Below are 24,012 nucleotides of genomic sequence, written 5' to 3'. Positions count from 1 at the left end.
GAGGCGTGTAAAGGGGATTTCTCTTTGGTGAGAAAAAGGCTTCGTAGAGGACAAAGGTGATCGGAAAAAGAGCTTTAATTAGCGTCAGAATAGAAACTCAATTATCGAGACAAGTTTTCGACAATTTAGTTTTCTTGGATCTGGCATTCGTTAAAATAACGTCTATGGCGAAATTGTGAGATTGCGCAGACGTCAGTGAATTTTTTAATCAATTTCGTGTCAATGACTAATTAATTACAAAATTCGAGTAATTTATATCTGTAATTATTCATTGCAAAGAGTGTCAGTGCCTGTAACAGGTAAACCGATTTCGAAGTCAAAAGAAAAAGCTTTATGATGCTTCATATTTATTAATTAATACGACAAACGTTAAATATTATTAATTGTTTGCACTAATTACCGAATAATTTTATAAAATATTAGCAAATATTTGTTTCATGTGGAATTTGGTTTTAAGGTACTGCTGATTCTTAATTTTGAGTCACTATTTAGAGCGTAAAGCATTCGATGCATATTTTCGATCATGAAAGCCAAATATTTTATTAGTTACAAATTAAATATCTCAATTTTGCGTTCATGTTTTTAAAAAACGTAGCATATGTAAATTAAAATAAATAGAAGTTTGAATTTTCTTAAATATTCCTTAATATTTTGAATTTTAACTAGAAGCATATCGTATGTTTAACTACTATTATCTCACAAAAGCGTAACATTTGTACTTAGCATATTTCTGAAGCATATTCTATTAAAAGACGTAGCAATATTCGAAGAAATTATTTTATGCAGCATTACATTTTTAAACTAACTAAATTTCATTTGATCACTACAAATAATAGTTTCAATGTAATAAAATTCAGAACACTAATCTAACATTTACATTCAATTCTAAAAACTAAGTTTCCATCAAAGGTGCCATAAAATTCGTTCAAACCTTCATTTTTTTCTTAAATAAATAGATTTCGACATTTATTATACCAGCAGGTCCTTGCACTTTTCAAAAATTCTAGAACGAAGATTTTTCATCCAAAGTACAATCTTCAACTGCCTTTCGCCACTTCTCTCAGCGAAGTATTACAATTGACATTCACTTTCAGTCCGATTCCCAGTTACACGTAATTCAAGTTCAACAACCGGTGATCGTTCTTTTGCAGAGATTGAGACAATGACAGTCATGGTGGAGTCGATGAAAGTGGAGGAGGGCGAACGTCCTAAAATCGGGACATTCGACGATATCCTGCCATACGTGGGCGAGGCCAGCCGCTACCAATGGTTCCTGTTCTTTTTACTTCTGCCCTTCACCTTCGTCTACGCATTCCTCTACTTCACGCAATTCTTCATTACGCTGCTGCCAGCCGAACACTGGTGCACTGTGCCAGAACTCAGCGGTTGGAATTTAACGGACCATGAAAAGTGAGTGAAGAATTTCATTCGTTCTTTATTTCCATGTATGAGTTGCGGAGTGATTGATTATCTGCAGCGATAAGGGAAATTATGTTCGGATGGAGAATGAAGAATGAACTTTTGTTGGAGGAGTGATCTTCGACAGGTTGATTGTCAGGGAGGTCATCAATGACCACTACTTTTAGTTTGCAATGCTTTTAAAATACTAGCTATTATTTTTTTGCAGCTTTAATAGCATTAGAAAACAGCTTTAGAATCAGACCTAAATCTAGATTCAGATCTTGATCCAAACCCAGAGCTAGACCTAGGTCCAAATATCGATACAGACTCAAAGCTGGATTCAAACTCAGATCTTGATCCAAACCCAGATCTAGATCCAGGCCCAAACTTAAATCTGAACCTAAACGATATCCAGAGCCTAACCTAGACTTAAATTTAAACTTAAATTTAAATTTAAACTCAAAGAATCAAATATTAATTCGACAGAATGTCCAATTGATGAAGTGTCCTTCAACTACAAGTTCCAGTACCTTAGGAATCTTATTGTTAACGAATGTGGTATAGAAATACTAACTATTGTTTCTTAGAATGTAGATTATTTTATTTATTTTAGACTTGCAATTGCTGCGACGTTAATAAATTTTTATTACCACAAATTTTGAAAAAAAAAAACGACAAATTGAGCGGTAGCCAAAGTTAACTTGAGTCAAATAAACTTAAATAAATAGTATGGTTAGAATGACGTATTACGCTAACACAAAAGATTACTTTATTTGCAAACAAAATATATATTTTCGAATTTATTTAGTAATTTCGGAGATATCTAGTGAATATTTAGTATTAATTACAGTAATGTTTTATGGTATCATTTTATATCTTTGCAATTATTTTAGTATCCCTTATGAAAAAATTTCTAGTCTTTTGAAGCAAAATGTGAACATGCGACACTACTTATAAGATGACCTGACATCGACACATTCCCTCGTGTCGTGTACACTCCAAGCAGTTTAATGGAAGTGACTTTCATTCAAGGAACGTATTCTATAATTTGAATTTAAAGCAATAGCAACCCTAAAAATAGTAAACAAATATCTAAAGTAATATTTCGTTCCTAAAATATTCCTCGCTCTTTAATTTTAATATTCACAATACTTATATGCAGCAGTTGTTGTTTATAATCACAAGATGCAGTTCATGCGACGTTAAAATTCATTACAAGAAAAAATGAATAAGAGATAGAAGCAATAAAACATTTGCATGCTTTTAGCTTTCACTCATATTAGTCATTAATCGAATAGTATTTGTAATCTCGTTTTTAAAAATTCGAAGATTTTTTTAAAAACTTGAAATTCCGTAGCAACAAGAATTATGCTAAACTAAAAAATTTAGTTAAATAATTATCTTGCAATTAGGTGCAATTTGCACTAATGCGCTATCCCTGTTATGTTTCTGTTCCTATTTGCGATAATGTTCTATGAGAGTGATAACATAGAAGTTAATATAGAAGCTAAGTAACATTTTTATGAAGCCAATTTACACGTCAGTAACTTTTTTTGTTTCCATAAAAGTGAGAGTGAAAAAATATAGCTGGAGAACAACCATTAGTCTATGACGCAAAAATAAAGACAACAAATACTCATTACTTTTAAAAATGATTGAAGTAACAAAGAAAGCGTAAAACTGACAAAGAAAGCTTTTGAAGTCTAAAATTCTTATTTTATTAAAAAGGTAAATTAAATATTCACTTGGTATTTTATGTGTTTCAATTGCTCAACAAAGTAGCCGCAGAAAAAGCTGCAACAGTCTACCAATGCATAGTCAGACACCACATACACAGACTTTGCCTTAGTATTACATTAACAGATTCCCGACCGTGACTATTCACCACCTGAATAATTCATTTATCAGTTAATCAATGGCAACTACGAATTCGTGGTAATAGTAACTAGTTCGTAATTACTTTAGCTGACTAACAACTCGTGAGATCTTTAGCATAAAGAGCAAACTTTAATGGTTCGATTTACTTCTGTAGTATTACCGTCTCTAATTAAAATATGTAGACACGATTAATCAAGGCCATAGTAACAATTTTTTTCAAAACGTTGATTTTAATCGTATATATCTGCTATCTGATGAATTGAACGGAACCTTGAGTCCCAGCAGAGTGAACCAGTTTCAAACAAAATCTTTCTATCCTGTTACTTTGTACACTCGATAGTAATTTCTTTATTCTACTCGTTTAAGAATTCTCATTAACTTGCCTTGCAGTTCATAGTTGCGTAAATTAATAGTATCTATTATAAAGCTGTGCAAATTACACTTTTATAGATACAGGATGTATCAGATGAAGTGGCACAAGGTTGCTACAAAACACTTTCTTTTTGGAATTCAGAGTTTGTTAGAGTCTCGAAGAATAAGCCTGATACTGCTGTTTATCTACTTTAGAGATCCAGCAACATTCTCCTCTATTGGTGTCAGTGAAGCTGTATGAAATTTAATAATTGAAGAGCTTTTAACAAAAACAGCCCTTACCAAATTCTACGACTTTTTTAATAAGAACACATTCTAGTGGTTAGAAATAAGATTTACAATATAATGGAATCTATCCCATCAAAAACGCTATATGTTATCTACGATGCATATTCTGTTAAAAAGAACTTTAAACAATTGAACAAGAATTAGAGATACTGCAGTGTCTTTCTTGCTCTCTTAAAAAAAGGCAAAAATTGACAAAGGTCGTTTTTGTTAAGAGATCTTCAGTTGTATTATTGCGATGAACAAGTGTTTGCTTAAACACAATAAGAAAGAATATACTTTCATTTATATATTTCTACAATTATGAATACACAGGATGCTTCAGAACTGGCAGTACAATAAATATAATATAAATAAATATAATGAATATATTTCAGTGGTCACTGTTGGCGCCAATTTTGCAGTTAATAGCTTTATAGTAAGATACGATGAGGTGCAGTGTTGATTCCACCTATCTGTCTGATCACGAACAAATTAATCCCTCTTCACAGATTATCGTTTCACTTTATCAATCAAATCGAGACGAACTATACGTTTTAGTGACATGTTGACAACAATGATAAACGATAGTCGAACGAGAATAATAGGGTTGTGTATTGTACACATGGAGAACAAATGCATCTAGAGAACGATCAATTTTGAGGTAGGCACTGTATTTGCGTGATACACTTTTATACAGATAGCGATAAGAATGACGCTGAAAAATTTCCTATTTGCATTAAGATTTTAATTTTGCATGATAACGTATCTGTGTTGCTGGAAAATTTTAGTGATGCATGCTATGTATGATACAAGATGCAGAGGTGTGCAAATTGGTAAATTCAGGTTATCGGAGAATTATGTACTTCTTGTTTTGGATAGCTTCTCATTTTTAGAATGCTCTTTGTATTAGTATTATTTCACTGCTCTACTTAGGACGCAGACTCTTATAAATATTTTTTGCTTCTTAAATCTAAATTTGATTATACTCAATCAACAAATGATTGATACAACAAAAATACAACATACGCTAAATACAGTGACGCACAGTATTTCTTTAGTGACTCTATTGCTTATTGTCTCCTTCAGTTCTTTGCATTCAGAACAGTTTTGACACAATAGTCGTCTTTATATAAAACAGTTCTTTCATATTCAGTAAGGTATGAATAAAATATACCTGTGCATTAATGTGTCAGTAGTCTTCCCATACTCTAACTGCAAGCTCCAAATGTTTCATCTTCTCACCACTCTCTTCCACCTTTTGTATTTACAGTGCACTTTATAATGGAACATTTAGAGCATTTCTCCCACTTCAGGAGAAAATTCAGTTATTACGAATGAATAAAACCAACAAATGAATGAAAGAGTGCTCGTATCACTTGAATTCTGTTGAACTGGTCCAATAACGAGTATTCATTCTCTTAATCTAAACGCACCATGAAGAACCAATTTAGTATTGATCATTTACATTACAAATCAAAAATTCATCAACAATAGTAGACATCTAACATTTCTGAGCCAAGGTATACCTGCACCAATTCTCACACTTGTATTCCTCAAAAGCTTATCAATGACCCAGAGTTACCAGCCTATATTGCAAAAATACATCGAGTCAATTAATTCGTTCATCACACAAAGATGACATCGCCATTAACTTTCGAGGAAACAACGTCAGTCAGTATCGGGAATCGGCGCGTTTCCGTGTTGCATCTGAAGGACATCAAGATCGGGGTTAAAGGAAGGAACTGAAACTGGATCTCGGTTCTAAAGAATCGCGCGTCGATCAGGCTGGCTGCTTTATTTTCTTCTCGTCGATGACACGCGATTACTGGCTGGTACATACTAAGTGCGTCACGTTGACGATCCAGATCAGGAAAACGGTTTCGTATTTCCCGGTGAATCACGTCGCGAAACGCGGCGCGCGATGAATTCCTACGATTACAGGGGAAACCAGTTTGGTCGACGACCTCAGACAGAATCTAGTTTCTTGTTTCTATGACCTAGCCGACGGGGGAATTCTTTCTTGCGATACGACTCTGTAGCTATAGACGTCCTCTTTGAAACAGGCTCGCCGAAACACGCAGCGCGTTCCGATCGCACGCTGGACGCGCGAACCTTCACCAATTAACACCGAATACAATTGAATGTAATTTCTATTCTTCCCACGGAAGCGTCCTTCACTTTTACCTTCCTTTCTGATCCTGCTGCAGGTGCAACGCTTGTCTCCATTAGTTTTTATGGGGGATGTGGGGATACAGGAGGATGAATAGAATTTAGTTAATTTAATTAGTTCTAAACACTTAAATATTATCTTTATTATCCGCTATTTAAATACAAGTATTTTCTTTCAGTATTTTTAGATAATTCGATATGTTCGTTTTTCATTTAATTAAGATTCTTTTAGTGCGAATCTTAACGATTTAATTTTTAGTAATGCCCTAATTATTAAATTATTAGTAATTATAAATTTTTTTTCTTTATTTTTCTAAGATACATTTGCTATGTTTGTATTTCCTTTAGTTATGATTTTTATTATTGCAAATCTTAAAAATGCAGTACTTGGATAATAGTGCCCTAATTATTAATTATTGTTTATTTGATTTTATTACTTGCAAATTTTATGTGTAAATGAATTTACAAATGCAATTTTGAAAAATCCCATTTTTATTATTATTTATTCTTTGTAATTCTTAATTATATTTGTTATTGATTTATTTTTCTCATTTATTTTTGTGTACTTGATTTATTGTAAATTTTTTTCAAATATAATATAATTTATACACCTATAAATAAATATATACGATAAATTTCGAAAATTAAATTACTAATATCACAAAATAATTATTCGTTTCATAAAACTGAATAATAATTTCCTTTCACATCTGATCAGCCTTCTCGCATAGTTTTTGTGTTCCTTCAATTTTGTACATAATTTACTTTTATATTGCCCAAAATGACAGTTTCTTATAAGCATAATTGACCTTGCCTTGTCTCTTCGAGTCCGTTCCCTTTCTACTTCCATTTTTCATGCTTCTTCTATGTTTTCTTATTTACTCAGATCCTATCGTTTTAATGTTTAGCTGCAAAGTATAATTTTCAACTTTATCTGGAACAGAATTGTTCTTATTAATCGTCCTTCACTTTTATATTCCTTTCCCTTTTTTCAATTTCCGTTCATGTTGTTGCTCACATTAATATTCTGACACGGTAGCATTGGAACTTTTTTCATCGTTCATATTAAAAATTGATCGCAGTAGAAACTAAACATTGCATTACATTTAGTTATTTAAACTAGTCTCTGAATAATACAAAATTTCTTGTTATTTTATTTTCAAACTCGAGGGATTCTCAGACTCGAGAGATTTTCAGACTCGAGAGATTCTCAAACTCGAGGGATTCTCAAACTCGAGGGATTCTCAGGCTCGAGAGATTCTCAAACTCGAGGAACTCTCAAGCTTCGACGAATTTTCAAGCTTCAAAGAATTCTAGAAACTCGACGAATTCTCAAGCTTCGAAGAATTCTCGAAGCTCGACAAATTCTCAAGCTTCGAAGAATTTCCGTACTCGACGAATGTTGAAACTCGATTTTCTGAGAACGAAGTCCAAAACAAGGATTTTACTGTTTTTTTTTTACTTATTTTTATTTGCAGTATGACAACCTAGTCTTTATCAAGACGTCCTGAATGATAAAGAAAAATAATAACTAAAATTTTTGTTTAGGATCGCATTATCCATACCACCAGCATCAACCGAAGAACTAAAGCTCGAAGGTGCTACGTCGTTTTCGCGATGTAACATGTACGACGTGAACTACACGGAAATACTGAATGGCGGTAGCAGAGTAGCAGATCCATCATGGCCTATTAAATCGTGTCAAAACGGGTGGACCTTCAATCACACTATGATACCTTACAAGTCTATTGCAGTCGAGGTGAGTAAGTGTATCGATTTGTCACACAAATCTGTCGTTATAGTCAAAGGCAGGAACATATTGTTGCTATTGTTACGTACGTAGACTGCTTCTTGATCTTTTGATCCCTCTTTGGTAGTTGAAATGTTGAAGCTCAGAAAAGGATCAACCCTTTCAAGGGTATTATCACTGTTTTCCTGGAAAAGAAAGAGTTTTAGTCTGAATTTCTAGTTTAAAAAGGGTGCATCCTTTTAAGTTCATTTCTTATTCCTTCTCAGTCTGAAACGTATCGACGCAAGTCTGTCGTAAGTTTTAGTCGCAGTCCCTTTCGAGCTTTTGACTGTACAGGATGTTCGACGACAGGTGATAGAAAGTTGAAGGAGTGGTTCTACATGCTGAAAGAAGACGAAAATGAAGATAGATAAAGTTGCATTTGAGACTTTGTTTTTGAGTTATTAAGGCTGCAAAACCATTACTGTCACGTCACGTGAAATCACGTTACATATTATAGCAAATTTGTTTCATAGCAAAATAGGTCTATAAGACTCTCAGAGTCTGGGTTAGTTTGTGTTATAGCACATTTGTTTTATATTATGCCAGAATAGATCTACCCTAATCGTTGAGAAGATGCTTCAAATATGCATGAAGTGTGTCTGACTCGAAGCTATTCTACTGATTTCACTCTGGCTGACCTAATGCACGCGAGCAATAGAGTAAGTTCGTAGTCAGACATATTTCACAAACGTCTTAAGTGGTTTTTAAACAACCAATAACTCGAAAATGAAACCCCAAACACAATTTCATCTATTTTTATATTTGCCTTATTTTAGCATCGAATCACCCCTTCAAGTTTCTGATACCTATTGTCAGCCACCCAGTATAATACTTAGACAGATCATGAGACTACTATTAGGCCAACTTCTTGCTTATTAAGTAATCCCCATTTCTTCTCATGTAAACTATCTACCTTTATCTAAAGGACAACTGAATTTCCACTACAAACAGATATTCTTTAACAATCGTAAAGTCCTGTCTCATTAAGAACATGCAGTGTTTTCGTGCTATAGACTCATGGCTTATTGATGAGTTCATAGGCAGAGACACGTTTCTGAGGTCAACGTTTAAGCCGATAGCTCAATATTGGCTTCTTAATCTAGGGGAAATTGGCTCCCACCTCCTAATTTCACGCATGCACTGACACTACTTAGCTGCTTGAGTTGCATGATTTTGGAAGGGTATGAGGAAAGGTGTAACCCTTTATGTTGTGAAGGTACTTCGAAGTAGCTTTGTTACATGTGTTACCATAAACGTTTCTAGACTAAAATCGTAAACAGTATTAATATTCTGATATTAGACTTTTGGCGTTACTTACATACAGGGTGTCCCAGTTTGTCCTGGTATAACTTTACTAGCATATTCTACAAGCAAAATGAAGAAAAAATGTTATGTAAACATACGTTGTTAAATTGTTTATTAAGAAGTTATAATAAAAATACGAAATAACAATAGCCTGTTTTTTTTATGGATTTGCATTTTAAATCCATTTCAAAATAATCTCTGTTATTACAAATACAGAACTGACATCTAAAAGAAATCAAGTTTAGCGCATTCTTAATTTCTTCTTTAGTCCATTGTTATTTAGTATTTTTATTATACCTTTTTAATGAAGCATTTAAGAGCATATGTTTATATAACATTTTTTGTTCATTTTGCTTGTAAATTATTCTGGCAAAGTTATGCCGAAAAAATGTGGGACTCCCTGTATATAGAAATTGTATTTTCTTGTCATATTTTTTTAAATGTCAATATTTTATTATCAGCATTATTTTGCAAAGAAATTTCTGTTAACATATACGTTAATTGAAAAATCTTTGAAACATCTGGATAAAGATGGCTATATGAAATAAAAATACCTCGATTGAGAAGATAAAGGATTTGGTATCACAGTAGAGATTATTCTTCATAGTGGTTTAAACCGAACAGAATTCGATAACATCTTTCTAACGAATAAGGAAATGCAAATAATTCAGATTTTACATTAGATATATAAAACTAGCAACAATCACTAATCATTATATCATTATAGCGTATTATTAAAAATAGTAGAAGATTATAATAAAGTTAGTACCTAAGTAATTCATCACTAATAACCATAAGATGTAGCTAATGAGGTGTAAAAAATTCATTAATATAATTGCATAAATAAGACCAGAATTCGATTTTAGAAATAATATAAATATAATGCGGAATATGTAATTAGTAAAAGAGATGACTTAAAGCTATTAGCAGAAATGAATTTTCATATTGGCGAGAAAACACTTTAAAACGTCTTTCCTTTTTATTATTTTCCTTGAGTCTTGCTTTCCTAGCTTTTCCTTACGTAAATTATCAAAGCATTAATAACTTGCACAGTATTAGCGGCTAATTATATACCTTGCTGTAATCGTTTTATGAAGCAACTTTGTTCGTTCAATAAAACAGTCATTTCAATATCAGAATGCCATAATTCACATTCTGTTCATTAACCTGTCGGTACGAACAATACAATCACTTAACAGTGTCCTTGCTAATTGCACAGGCCTAAGCGTAAGTGTAATGACTCATTGTGCCTGTCACCCTTATCACAGCTCGTTTAAAGCGGAACACCGCTCAAAGTTCCTGCTCGTTTTTCTATAAACTCGCTTTTTCCACTGCATTAATCATCCCGAACAATTAAGCAGTAGCTGTAAAAAGCGAAACAATTAAAGGCAGTAATTTCTTTGTATTCTTTGAATAAGAATCTCAGTGGAATACGCACTTCATGGGTCTCCTTTGCACGGACATTTTATTTAAATTTAGCGAGGAATGAGCGCATAAATTACTTTACAAGAAATGTGTTTGAGATTGATTGTTATACAGGGTGTTTAAAAAAAGGATTCAAGACTTTAAGGGCTTATGGTACTCACTGAGAGGAGTAAAAAATGTCTAATCAGCATAGGTCCTAAAGTCAATCCTTTTGACGAATTGACTCAGAAGTACGTTCTAAGTTATTGAAACAAGATTATTACACTAGAATCAACAAAAATTACGTCATAGATAAAAATATAGTACAAATTTTCAGTGTTCAACATTAAATACATATATCTCTTTGCTAATCATTTTGATTTTGAACATGTTTTCACGTGTTGTAGACTTAATGGAGATTACGCAGTCTTTAATGTAACCCCATAAGAAGTAGTCGAGTGGTGTTAAATCCAGCGAACGTTAAATTATCAATACATTTATTTCAATCACCTTTTCGACATTTTTCAGTAAGTTTGACCTTGAATGACCTTCTGTAGATAATTTTCAAATTCGTCTTAAAATAAGCTACGCAAACTAGCAAAAAATAAGAGTGTGGTTCCATTTGAGAAAATGGTCGTGACCTTCACCTCACCTTTTCGTGTCCACCAAAAGAAATAAAACTCCAACCACATGATATTCCCTTCAGTACTGAACAACTTTCATCTGAGACATGTTTGCGTATAATTAATATTTTTGGAGATTTTCGTCTGTAACACTTTATAATTTCCACTCTGCATATTCTACAACCAAATAGCATAACTGAAATACAATAATCCCTATGCTTGCAGTTGGAATGGGTCTGCGATCGCACGTTTTTGGGTTCAGCAGCCCAATCAGCCTTCTTCGTGGGCAGCATCATCGGCGGTTTAATATTCGGTTACATAGCGGACCATTATGGCAGAATTCCAGCACTGATCGCCTGTAACACGGTTGGATTCGTCGCTTCCGTAGGCACGGCGTTCTGCACCAGCTTCTGGAGTTTCTGTTTGGCAAGAATGATAGTTGGCACATCCTTCGATAACTGCTTCAACGTTCTTTTTATTATCGGTGAGCCATTTGTGAATTGCTACTGCGAAACTATCGGCTAATTATTTCAAGACTGTCATTCAAAGATTGCCAATCAATATAGAATGAATCATAATGATTAACTCACATCGTAAATTCATTATCGAGTGGCAATTATTAAATACATGTCAGCTGGAAAAATATGAGAATGGCACGAGCTGTCTAGCAATAAATAGATTTGCTTGGCTAGAATATAAAGAAACGTAATACCCAAAACGTGATGCTAGATGGGAGATATAAAACTATTTATGAAACAGAATGATTCATAAAAGGAGACCTCGTGTTTTTGTATAGGCAGTCGGTCGTGGGTACCTCACATTCAGCAATAAAATAATGGTCTCGTAAATGTCATTTCAGTGATCGAGTACGTCGGCCCAAAGTACCGAACGTTAGTGGCGAACATGTCCTTCGGGCTTTATTTCGCGGCAGCCGCGAGTCTTTTGCCCTGGATCGCTTACTGGATCGCCGATTGGAGGATCTTGAGTATGGTCACAGCTTGCCCTATGGTGGTTGCTTTCGTTGCCCCGTGGATCGTTCCTGAAAGTGCACGGTAATTTCATTCTTTAATATTTAGTATTTACAAGGTGTCCTATACTTTTCGTACAAACTTCCTCAGTGTGTTCTATAAGAAACATAACACCAGCATGTATAGTATGAATAGCTCATAACTGCTTTATTGAAAAATTATAATAAGCACATGAAATATAATATGTCTGGTATCGACATAGATATTATTGAATTCATTGCAGCTTGAACTTCATTGTGATTTTGTATAATATTTAATTTTGTCAATATTTTTGTTTATTAAGTAAATGCAGTCACATTTCTGAATATCGTAACACACAGCAAATAATTGTTTCTGATAAAGAGAAAAGTCAGTGCAATATTTCTCTTTCATTAATGTTAATTATTTTGTTTTCCTCATTGGAAACTCGATATAACTAGAAATAATTGTACGCAAAGTGAGTTTAAAGTTGAGGAGTGGCTCAATCTCAATATTTCAGTACAAACTAACATTTCTGTGATTCAGAATTTATTTAATTTTTAAAACAAAGTGAAATTCAAAGTTTCTGATATCTTTGATAAAGAATTAAATTAAATTCTTCTAAATAAGGTTTACAAAAATTGTCGACTTTTTTCGTATTAAAACTAGACAATGCCACTGTGCATGTGGGAATCACTTTTCATTGAAATATTCCCTTTCAAAACACTTTTCAATATATTTATCTCGTCAAGTGCGGTCAAGGTTAAAGAAAGGAAGTTGATCTTGAGATCTCTTTCACAAATTCTCACTCATCAACGATACACGTTTCCTCACAAATGTGTTCCCGTCCTCACAATTGAAAACATAAAGGTCACCCTGTGACATTCACGTTCCCAGGACGATAAACATCACAATTACCCATTATAATGCAAATTTCGGTCGCAATATAAACAGATAAAGCCATTTCATGTATTTCGTAAAAGTATTTACATGACCTTGGTATACTTTTCATTTTCCAGTTGGTACATCACTAGCGGCAAGATCGACAAAGCGATCGAGATGTTGAAAAAATTCGCAAAGGTGAATGGCAAAGAAGTGAAGCAAGAGATATTCGACGAATTTGAGAAAAGCTGTAGGACGATGATCGAGAAGGACAAGTCCCACAACCAGTACACTGTCCTGCATCTGTTCAAAAAGCCACGACTCGCTCGAATCACCATTATGCTCATCATTTACTGGTAGGTAGTTTTTCTCGCCATTACTAATTGCATTAATCCGCCAGGATACTTTAATACTCTATCTTTAAGCAGTCCCCTGTGGAAAAGTATAGATCAATTGACACACGTACTATTATTCCATTCTCTTTGTTAGTGATCTAGCGAATGAACATGTAATCAGCGATAGAGAAAATTTGAAATCATAAAATAGACGAGGACGTGAATAGAAGCAAGTCTCTATTGTTTGATCAGGTAGTCGGGTCGAAGGATCTGGGAAAGTATAATTACAATTTTACTCAGGGACGTAGGAGCACTCATTTTCCTGCGAAACAGTTCAATGTTGTTATTACAAACAGGTTGCAAATTTGTCAAGTGCTCTTCAATCCACTACTTTACTTTTTGAAATTTGTTAATTAAATATCGTACAATAGCACTGCTAAACTGTTTCATCAAGTATTTGGTCATCAAGAGCTACGAAAAGTCTTGAGCCACGAATATTTTCTAGCATCAAATATATACAGTATTTTTCGTTCAAAACTTGTAGCTATTTGCAATATTTGATTTCTTATTTCCTCTAATTCTTGAGTGTAAGGAAACAAACAGAGAGTTATATTTTAAATAAGTTCTAAAATAAGATAAATAATTTCTCTTCTAAATAAGTTCTTTCTAAAATTTACTATCAAGTTAATCATAGAAAAATTTCTCGAGGAAATCACAATAAACAAAATCTGCAAAGCAATATATTCCATATTTGAATTTTAATAAAATTCTATTGAATAATACAAATACTAGTGTACATGTTCATAAATTTAAATCACTAATAAAGATACAAAGAGAGAACTTGAAACGTCCTATTGATTGACCACTTGACTGGATCATTTTCAGGCTCCTCATGGTGTGGGTGTTCGACGGCCACGTCTGGAACATGAAACTTCTGGATCCTGACGTTTTCATGTCCTTTTCTTTAGCCTCTCTCACCGAACTTCCTGCAGCCGTTCTTCTCGCTCTGTTCCTAGACAGATGGGGCAGACGATGGATGGGTTTCGCGTCGATGTTCCTTTGCGGCATTTTTTCCTTTATTGCCCTGGCCACCCCTCCTGGTAAGTTTTTCTTCCTTTCGTAGAAATTATTCGATAAAATATGACAGACAACGTTGAAGCAGCCATTAACAACAGAATTGAAATAAAAGAAGCTCTCGTAAATTCAATCGAGAAATTCTGTGTGAAACATTGCTACTTTAGAAACGGCTACTTTGTGGGTGCAATTTGCATGTTCTATGTTTCAATATTTTAGCATTTGTTTATGACTGTTGAAAGAGAAAAAGGCGAGATATTTAGTAGTAATATTCAATGTAAAAATTTTTAACACTGGAATTAACGATGATTGAAGTGCCTACTTTTATAACAGTTTTTAAAGTATTAAGTGTTAGTAAAGATACATAATTTAAGGAGATAACACGTACTGAAATTTTTTAAAATTTTGTCTAATGTCCATTCAAATTAACAAGGAAAGTTTTCGAGATGGGTAATTAGTTTAAAAAAAAAGAACGATTGGCAACTATACCTCCTAATAACCGAAATGAATGTTGTTTACTTGGAAGATTTGATATTGGTTAGAAAAATGACGTCAAAGTCAGCCATAATCAGCTCCGAAATTGGATGTAAATGTAATTTTTAAGAAATTCTCTATATGTAATAAACACTCCTACTTAATCATTTTAACTACTTTGCTAATTCTAGTTTAATGATGCAAATATTCTAGTAATTATAAACTGCATCGATATCTCAGGTAATTAATCGACGTCTCGATTAATTAGTCGCAAAGTAATCGTATGCATTGCTAGCGCATTATGAGTTCTTTTAGTTAGCTCTTCATCTGTATTGTAGTTTATTTCGCCAAGAATAGAATACGATGATCGAACATTATTGCGGTAGTATCTATGTTACAAGGCTGAAGAAAGCTGACCCCAAATTGATACAGAGTATTAAAAGGAAAGTCGACTCGATAAAAAGCTTTTATAGAAAATGTTTATTATACTAAATAAGATGTAATTAATTTTTTAATATTTTGCGATAAAATACTTTGAAACATAAATTCATAGAAACTTGTTTCATCTGCATATACAGGGTGTTTATAGACAGCATAGCATAACTTTAAGAAGTGACTCTAGACAACTGACAATGAGACACCAAAATAAGACGAAAATCAAGAATATCGATTTCGAGTCATTTCTGATGATTTCTACCAGATTTTTAGATGCTTGTAACTAACAAACAAAGCCTCAAACGCGAAATCGTTATCTTTGATTTTCGTTTTACTTTGACATCTAGAATCACCTTTTACGCGTTTCTTCATCTCTATCCAAGCACTTTGTAATATCTACATAGTAATAGCATTTATACTAACTCAGAGATTTATTTTTACCATAAATATATTTATGGATGACGTATGGAGCTTCATAAAGTGAAAAGTTACATTAACATTACAAATAACATAACATAACAAAAGTTTCAAAAATGTCACATTTTTGGTACCACGTCAGTTCAGAGTTCATTATAAAAATTCACAAATAATTATCATCGACAATATCAAAGTCTTTACCATCATTACCAAAACCGACTGTTGTTATTTCGATTGTCAATGGCGTAGTTTCATCCATTGTGTACTACGAAATCGATCGAATTTTAGGAAGGATATCTCGAGGTATGGGTGCAAGGAAAACAGGCCCGCAAGATAGGAATTTTGCTTTAATATCGATGAATGAATCCAATTGATCCAAGACTATTTTACTAGAAGGCACGTGCATCCAGCGCGGAATATCGTGTACGCGGCATTTACATATTTCTCAACTTGTTCAAGGCCCACCAACCGTCGCTATGGCGATCGTAGCGCGTCTCGGAGTCAATATCGCCGCGAATATTGGCTTCCAATACGCAGCAGAGATGCTACCAACTGTGGTACGAGCGCAAGGTGTCTCCTTGATCCATATCATCGGTTACCTTGCCCATATTTTGGGACCCTACATCATTTACTTGGTGAGTATGCTGTACATAGACAATACATCATTGATCGCTGAGATCTTCGAGGTGCTCGAGATAATTGGTTCGTCTCGCAATTGAGATTAGTATTGTTGCGCAGGAGTTATGATGTTACTTTATTAATTGGGAGAGAACAGTAGTTATATTAAACTTTTAATTTTTGTGCCAGGTTATTATGAATATGAAGATAAAAAAGTAATTCTGATATTTTTTTATTTAATTTATACAAAATATCAAAAAGGCATCAAGGAATTTTGCAATCTATCTTGCTCGTAGGGAATATGTATTTATTTATTTAAAATGAAAAAGAAATATAATAATAGAGGTAACATCTATTCTTTCGTCTTTTACTTAGGCTGACGTAGACGCATCTCTACCTCTGATTACCCTCGGGCTGTTGTCATTCATACACGCCTTCTTGACTCTTGGTTTACCAGAAACCTTGAACCAAGAACTGCCAGAGACTCTTCAAGAAGGTAACGACTTTGGCAAAGACCAAAGTTTCTGGTGGGTCCCCTGCATAGCCACGTAAGTAAAATTTTGGTATTTGTTTTTCTACATTTGGTTATAAACCGTCACCTGAAATGCATATACTGTACCTAGGCTTTCAGCTTAATCTTATGAGTCCTGTTTCCAAAACCCTATTTTACTAATTTCAATGATATTAATTTTATCCAGGTGCCTGCTTTATGCTGTTTCATATCATATGTTGAGCTTTATTGTCTTTTAATTACTTTCATTTAATTCTTTCTTTAATTAGATATTTTAAACTTGATACCATTATCAGCTCTTCTTACCACTATTTCCTCCACTTTCATTCTGTCTTTTTACTGTCACTTAACTTTAACACTGAAAATTCATTTTTCATCTTATAATATTTTTGCTGACAGTTATCTCTCTAACAGTGATCTTTTTATTACCATTCTACCATTTCGACATTCTACTTGTTTATGTTATGTGTTATGTAATTACTGAATACTACTTTGAATTGTCTCATTTAAAATGCATTCTTGTTAAATAATCATCACACGCACATTGGTCTTCCGCGCAAATCCTATCCATGCCATTCATGTACATACGTTATATGTACAGGATGTACTATGCTTGACTGCAGTACTGTATTGTGAGATTAGATAATGTGAATAGTATGTATTGCTACAAGTCGCTGAATTTGTTTTTATCCTTTATACAGGCATAGGAAAAGTTATAGGAGGTTATTGGCTTTGAAACTTTAGTTCATCGAATCTCTCGAGGTTTGAACCTCTCGAACCTCTGAGGTTCATCGAATTCAGAATTATTTTTATTGTCAGTCTTTTTATTCAGAATTTGATCTATTCGGTATAATAACAAATTAAAACTTGAACTTAAATATGATTTAATTTCAATAATTTCTCTTGAAAACAATAAAAATAGGCATCCATGATGCGTTTTGTCTTTGATATTTAAAACCGGTTAATCGAAGTTCTATTACAGTCAAATCCTTGAGATCTTGTTATAGTAGGTCCAAGACTTTTCCCTCGAAAAGCTTTAAAAAGTAGCCAGAAGATGTCAATGCTTCAATCCACTACTTTAACCTAAATGAATTGAAGCTATTGGAATCCAAGAAGCTTGAATTCAACATTTGACTAATCCGAAAAGAGGCTTCAAGTCAAATTCCTTGAATTTAAGTATTTTGTATTCAAGTTATTTGACTGACAGCAACAAGACATATGGTCCACCTTTCCTGACATTAGCTATCTTAGCAAAGTGTTTTAAATATTACTTGGACTGCTCAAACATTCGCTCAATTCCAAGAATCTGAGACACCTAGTTTTCCAGTCTGAAAAACAGCTTAGGGACAATGGTTTCCACGGGGCTTCTCATGGGACACGAACACTAAATACTGTTAGCAATGGGGTTCGTCACAGTCCTCTTACCAAAAGTTATAGCCAAAACCCAAGCCGTAACCAGATCCCCTAGGAACCATATCATTCTTTACTAACACAAGATTAGATTCTTTGCCATCTCTAAGCAGTCTTCCCATAACAAGCAAACCTCAACAAACGATAACTAAAACATGATGTGTACACCAGATATCAAATAGGAGCTTCTAGTTCCAATCATTCTTTTTATCCCAGTCATAAATCGTTTGGGAGCAAAAGAGGATCCTGCTATTTATCTCCATCGACCCTCAGAAAATACACTGACACTAACAGATAAGGTAAATATCCTGGTACTTGAACACTAAAGCTAATTTTGTTTAAGTTTAAGCGTAAATTTTAATGCATCTAATAATTTAAAAAAAAAAGGCAGAAGATAGTATCATAAAATAGTATATTCAGCTACTGGAGCGCAATTCAAGCGCCAAGAAGTGTATAAAAATACTTAAAAAGGTTGTTCACCTACTGGGACATTTGATATCTTAAGCGTCTAGGTTTTGGGATATTTACATACATCAGCATACCCTTTTATTTCGATAATCGAATACTAAGCGAGCACACATGACAACAGGGATTCATCACTAATCCTTAACCAGAACGAGACCTAGCCACGCAAAACCTGCAAGCTACCTCTCTCTGCTTCTCCGCTATCGCGCTTGCCAGCTTACCAGCTCCCAAAAGTACAATGCTCCATCGCTAACGTCAATGGCATAAAATTTTCAGAAGCCAAAAGCAGAAGAAGTCCTACAGGAAAAAGCAGGGTCTGTCGAATCCTGCGTTCACTGGCAGCGTCCAAAAAATCGACTGTACTAGATTATAGCGACTGTTCGACAATAACGAGTGTCAGTCGGTGAAACTTGCCAAAACCATTGTAAATATAGTCATTAAAAGTGCGAGTGTGATGTTAGGTGTTAAAGTCTGGCGAACGTGTTGATAGATGTTTGAAGAAGTGTAGGAGACAAGCGGCAGCGCCAAAGTGCGGACAGAGAGACAATAATATTGAGATTCCTCAAGAATATTACGAGAAGCTTTAGCGTTTGACGCATAGGAAAGAATGTTAATTGATACTGGCAGTCGTGCAGATTCGAAAGGGATCGAGAGCGACACGTTTCCCTGTTTCCTCGTACGCGGACAATGTGTCACAGTGTTCTTGCATTTTTGCGTGGGGAAATTGAGGGAATGTCACCGAAGCTCCTGTAAATTGTGATCCTTTTCGTTTGCAGCTTCGACAATAGAAGAGTTAAGTACCGAATTATCCTATTTCACTCCGAAACGACTTACTTGTAACATATCGTCGTTGCGTGACGCCACGCATTGTTACGAAACTCTCAAACTGTTACGTTAATGTGTAAGTAGCCCACAATTAATTTAACCAGAACGTAAGCGAAGCGATTCCTCACTCAATTTTGTTGTCAGCTTACCTTGTTTACTGCGACTGGATGAAACATATTTTTCTCGTGTGTCCATAGAGCCTCATTGGTCGCGTGAATCGGCATTTAGTTGAGGGGTTTCATCGACTTTTAAACCAAAGTATGAAATGTGATATGGGTATTTTTCTGCCACTTTGACTGCCGTATTACCCATATGTACATATTCGTGATTTTCATTTTATAAGTATCTGCAGTAGATAGTTGAAAGAAATTTTTAGAAATAAAATTGTGAATTTATTATTAAAGATTCTTGATTTGTATTAAGGAGTAACACTTTAAAAATGCAGTCGAGATTGGAGTCATCCTGTAGCTTGACAAAATGTTGGACTAACGTGGCGTTACAGTTGTCGTGCTAGAGAAAGAAAAATTAATCCTTTGCAATTTAATTGTAAGTCTTTTTAGTACATATTCACAGTAACCTTTTATGTGATGTTTAAGAAATTCTAATATTAAGTCATTCTATAAAGTTATATTATACTGTTTACCATTTCACATTTTATTTCAAATAAGTTGAAGATGTCTGAAAGAGGGTTTGATTTATCCGACAGGTAGAAAATGATCACAGAAAACAACAGTTTGTACATGAGCTGTTGAATATAACTGTAAATATTAATTTTGTTTAAAAGTAAAATAAACTTTAACGACACTATAATAATGTTCTAATGTTTTGGAAGATATGAGACAGTTCTTCAGAAAAGAATCTCCTATTAATAGAAATTAATTTATATACTAACAGAACGTTGACCGTGAGAACAAAATATAGCGTCACTAATAAGTGAAATGTAAAGGGTTAATTTCATTACCGCATATTTCAAAATATATAACCATACTTTTTATAAGAATACTTTGGTTTAGAAGTCACTATTACCACGAATGACCATTACGATTTTAAGCCTAGAATCCATGTATAAATCAGACATCTGACAACCCACATATGGAATCTCACGTAATCTCATAATTTAATCTGACAAGGAGAGATACTACCCTGTCATGTCCACATCTGTTCTGAGTCCTTGTCTGGGCAGTATTGTGTCACCAATAATGTTCGTGTGAAATCTTATCACCAGTTGCAACATGATAAATACATATTTCAGACATATAATTAAAGTTTAAACTACTTTACGCAGCAGGATTCAAATGTCCTCCACAGCACACTGTGCCCATGACTTATTTCACTTCAAACTACACGCAATGAAGATTTTAAATGTGGTCTTACAGTCTACTGTTAAGTTGTACTTTGTACTATTTACAAAGCAAGACAATTGTATTATACAAAGTATTTGAGGACAAATGTAAGAAATTTTCGAGAGTGATTCTACAAGCCTAATCAGGACAAAAATTAAGAATGAAAAAGTTGCGTTTGAGGTTTCGTTCCCGAGTTATTAATTGATAAAGATACACCCACAATGTGTCTGATTTGGAGACTTATTCTACTTCTATATTAATAATTTTGTCACAGTTCTGTACACGTGATTGTTATAGATAAAAGTAATATATTTTAGTTGTTATTAAAGTTATTTACAATTAAATGAAATCTGTTTTATTTCACTAAAATAGTTTGATGAACGAAGTTTGTAAATACAGTTGATTACTAGTAGAATACTAGTAGAATACTAGTAGAATAGGTCTAGTTAGGGACATTTCATGGACACTTTAGGCGTTCCTTCAACAATTAACACCTCAGAGACGAAATCTCAAACGCAATTTCTCTATTCTCTGTCTTCGTTTTATTTTAATACGTAGAATCACCCTGTTATGGAACATCCTTTGCATACAATTTTATATGTTTATATTCCCTTTAAATATCATCGACAGTTTTAACGCCACAATATCATTAAGGGACTCGTTATTAATCTTCGCTCTGTAAACATTTCAATTAAACAGCATTTACTAAGATACATTGCATTAAATAACACGTAATATCACGCGAAGGTTGCAGTAACACATGTACATACCATTTGCAACGCCCCCACATTATATGAAGGTTCATTACATGCTTCAGTAGCGTGAGATACTCCAAACTGGAAGCATATTTTCCATATACGTACAATATACAGTTAACAACAAAATTTCACACAACCATTATCAATGAAATCTACTGCTCACGAAGGAAAAGTCGGAGTAAGTTCAAATCTAAAATGTAACAAAGGTAAACTTCTTCCTATGAAAAAAGGTGCATTAAAAGTGTCGTAATTAATTAAAACCTAGAATTTCATGCCTTCGTTTACCAAATGTCATGTCTCACAGGTTTTCGAAACGCTGGAAACCTACCCAGAGTTGCACATGGATTCAGGGCTAAATCGCGACAGTAAATCTTCATTTACAAAGAAAAGCAGAATTTCATTTCACCGTTTATGTTCCCTGATCCTTCGACAAGCTCACTTTAAAAGTGTTCAGTTTGCATCGCGCTGCGACGACTTTAGGGCCGCGCAGAGTCGTGTTAGAGTCATTCGCGTACTTATGAGACTAGTCCCCGCTTCCCCAGTTCAAGCAGGTCGTGCACTAGGAAAGTCGAGGTAACGATAATTTAAACGCATCAAGCACATCCCTTTGTCGTCGCAAACCTCCTGGGCGTTTCGCTGCGTGGTGGAGCCAGGCCCATCTCACGATTGTCCCCTCGCGATAGATTCAAATGTACATAATCGTTTCTGACGCCACGCAAGGGGAGTCTTCTTTGGGGATGAACGCGCACGGAGGGTACTTTTATTAGCTGAATCGTTGAAGCGTCTTCCAAGGATTTTCGGGAAACGCGTGAATACTCGTAAACCTGTCGTTCGTTCGACGCTTTGTAATTTGTGTAACTGTAATTATGAAGCTCTTTACTGCGAGCCAGAGTTACGCCAGAGGCGCGTTAGAAATGTACAGTCGTCGACGAGGGTAATCGTATATTTAAGTTTAGACGCGTTTAGCGGATTAGTCGAACATGTGAAAATAAAAAACGAAAAGTATTTCTACGTTTGAGCTTTTAAGTTCTTTATTTTAACTTTCTTGCTAGTTTAATGTATACAGGATGTTTAAAACTTAGTGGTAACTGGCGAAATCAGGATGTTGGATGACAGGTGTCAGAAATTTTAAGAGACGATTCTACATGCTAAAATAAGATGAAAATTAATATAGATGAAATTGTGTTTTAGGCTTCTTTTCTGAGTTATTAATTGCTGAGACAATGTCAAAAATGTGTTTGACTCGAGACTTATTCTACTGACTTCCCTGTACCTATCTTGACTGATGCTAGCAGTAGAATATGCCCTAAGTCAGACACTTTTAATATGAATTTTAGCGTTTTCGTCATTCCTGATTTTCGTCCTCTTTTGACATGTAAAATCACTATTTAAAATTTCCTGCATCTGTTGTCGATTATTCTGTCTCAATAAAACTAAATCTGCGAACATTCTTAGTATGACCATACCTCATACACTTGACAAATTAGTAATTGATCACTTTCAAACAAATTTTTTTATATATCTATTTGGTAAATCTTGTTTCATGATTTTGAAGCATCCTGTATGTACACATTTGTATCAGAATGCCTTATTTTAATTTAATACAATTTTTGTTTCAGAAAGCAGTTAGCATTATAGGAAAGTACATTAAAGGAGGAAAGCAGTTTAAACTTTATGTCATGTCATGTCATGTTATGTTCACCTATTTTACATTGTCCTATAAACAAAGATATATTTTTCACATACACCTGTAGCAAAATGTGTTTAGATTATGGTTAGTTCATTGGAGAAATCTGGGTGATCCTTCAATAGAACCTCCAGAATTAATTAATAGTCACAAATTGCATTTTCTCAGACAAATTTTTATATCATAATTGGAAATATTCTATTACTTTATTTTTTAAATTTTTTTAAAAATTGGTCACGGTATATCATGAGCTTTATCATTTAAAAAACAAATCAAGAAAACCCTATCCTATTTAAAATAATGTAAGCGATCTTAAAATATTCTCGAGGAGACCTTGACCTTGGCCTATCAACTTTTCACTTGCATGTTCTGATGTAATGAAAGTCGAACGACATGTTGGACATGTGTTTAAGAAAGCAGGAATTTGCATAAACACTGCATTCTACTTATCTTGTTCTACTGATATTGTTGCATCTGACCTGGCTATTGCATTTTGTTAGTAGAATAAGATCTTAAGTTAGTCACGTCTCATGCGTATTTTAAATGCATTTTTATTAATCAGAAACTCGAAAACGAAGCGT

The 24,012-nt window shown here is 34.1% G+C and overlaps 1 protein-coding gene across 2 annotated transcripts in view; it reads left to right on the top strand.

The window, feature by feature from the left end:
- Positions 1–23,577, top strand: part of LOC143182031 (organic cation transporter protein) — a 29,335-nt gene extending 5,758 nt beyond the window's left edge. The window contains exons 2-11 of one of the 2 annotated variants that reach the window (XR_013002388.1): positions 1,152–1,410; positions 7,636–7,846; positions 11,437–11,695; positions 12,071–12,263; positions 13,217–13,435; positions 14,300–14,514; positions 16,274–16,449; positions 16,808–16,980; positions 19,095–19,610; positions 23,364–23,577. Coding sequence is in view for 1 of the 2 variants with exons in the window: in XM_076382770.1 (XP_076238885.1) it covers positions 1,163–1,410; positions 7,636–7,846; positions 11,437–11,695; positions 12,071–12,263; positions 13,217–13,435; positions 14,300–14,514; positions 16,274–16,449; positions 16,808–16,980; positions 19,095–19,191 (1,791 nt within the window). In the remaining variant the exon portion in view is untranslated. Of the gene's footprint in view, positions 1–1,151; positions 1,411–7,635; positions 7,847–11,436; positions 11,696–12,070; positions 12,264–13,216; positions 13,436–14,299; positions 14,515–16,273; positions 16,450–16,807; positions 16,981–19,094; positions 22,756–23,363 lie in introns of those variants that run through there. The other variant, XM_076382770.1, reaches the window with a different exon arrangement.
- The last annotated feature ends 435 nt before the right edge of the window (positions 23,578–24,012 follow it).

Source organism: Calliopsis andreniformis, chromosome 8, assembly GCF_051401765.1.
Source record: "Calliopsis andreniformis isolate RMS-2024a chromosome 8, iyCalAndr_principal, whole genome shotgun sequence".
Lineage (NCBI taxonomy): Eukaryota > Metazoa > Arthropoda > Insecta > Hymenoptera > Andrenidae > Calliopsis > Calliopsis andreniformis.
The sequence above is the reverse complement of the archived record's forward strand: the minus strand, read 5'-3'. Positions and strand labels throughout refer to the sequence as shown.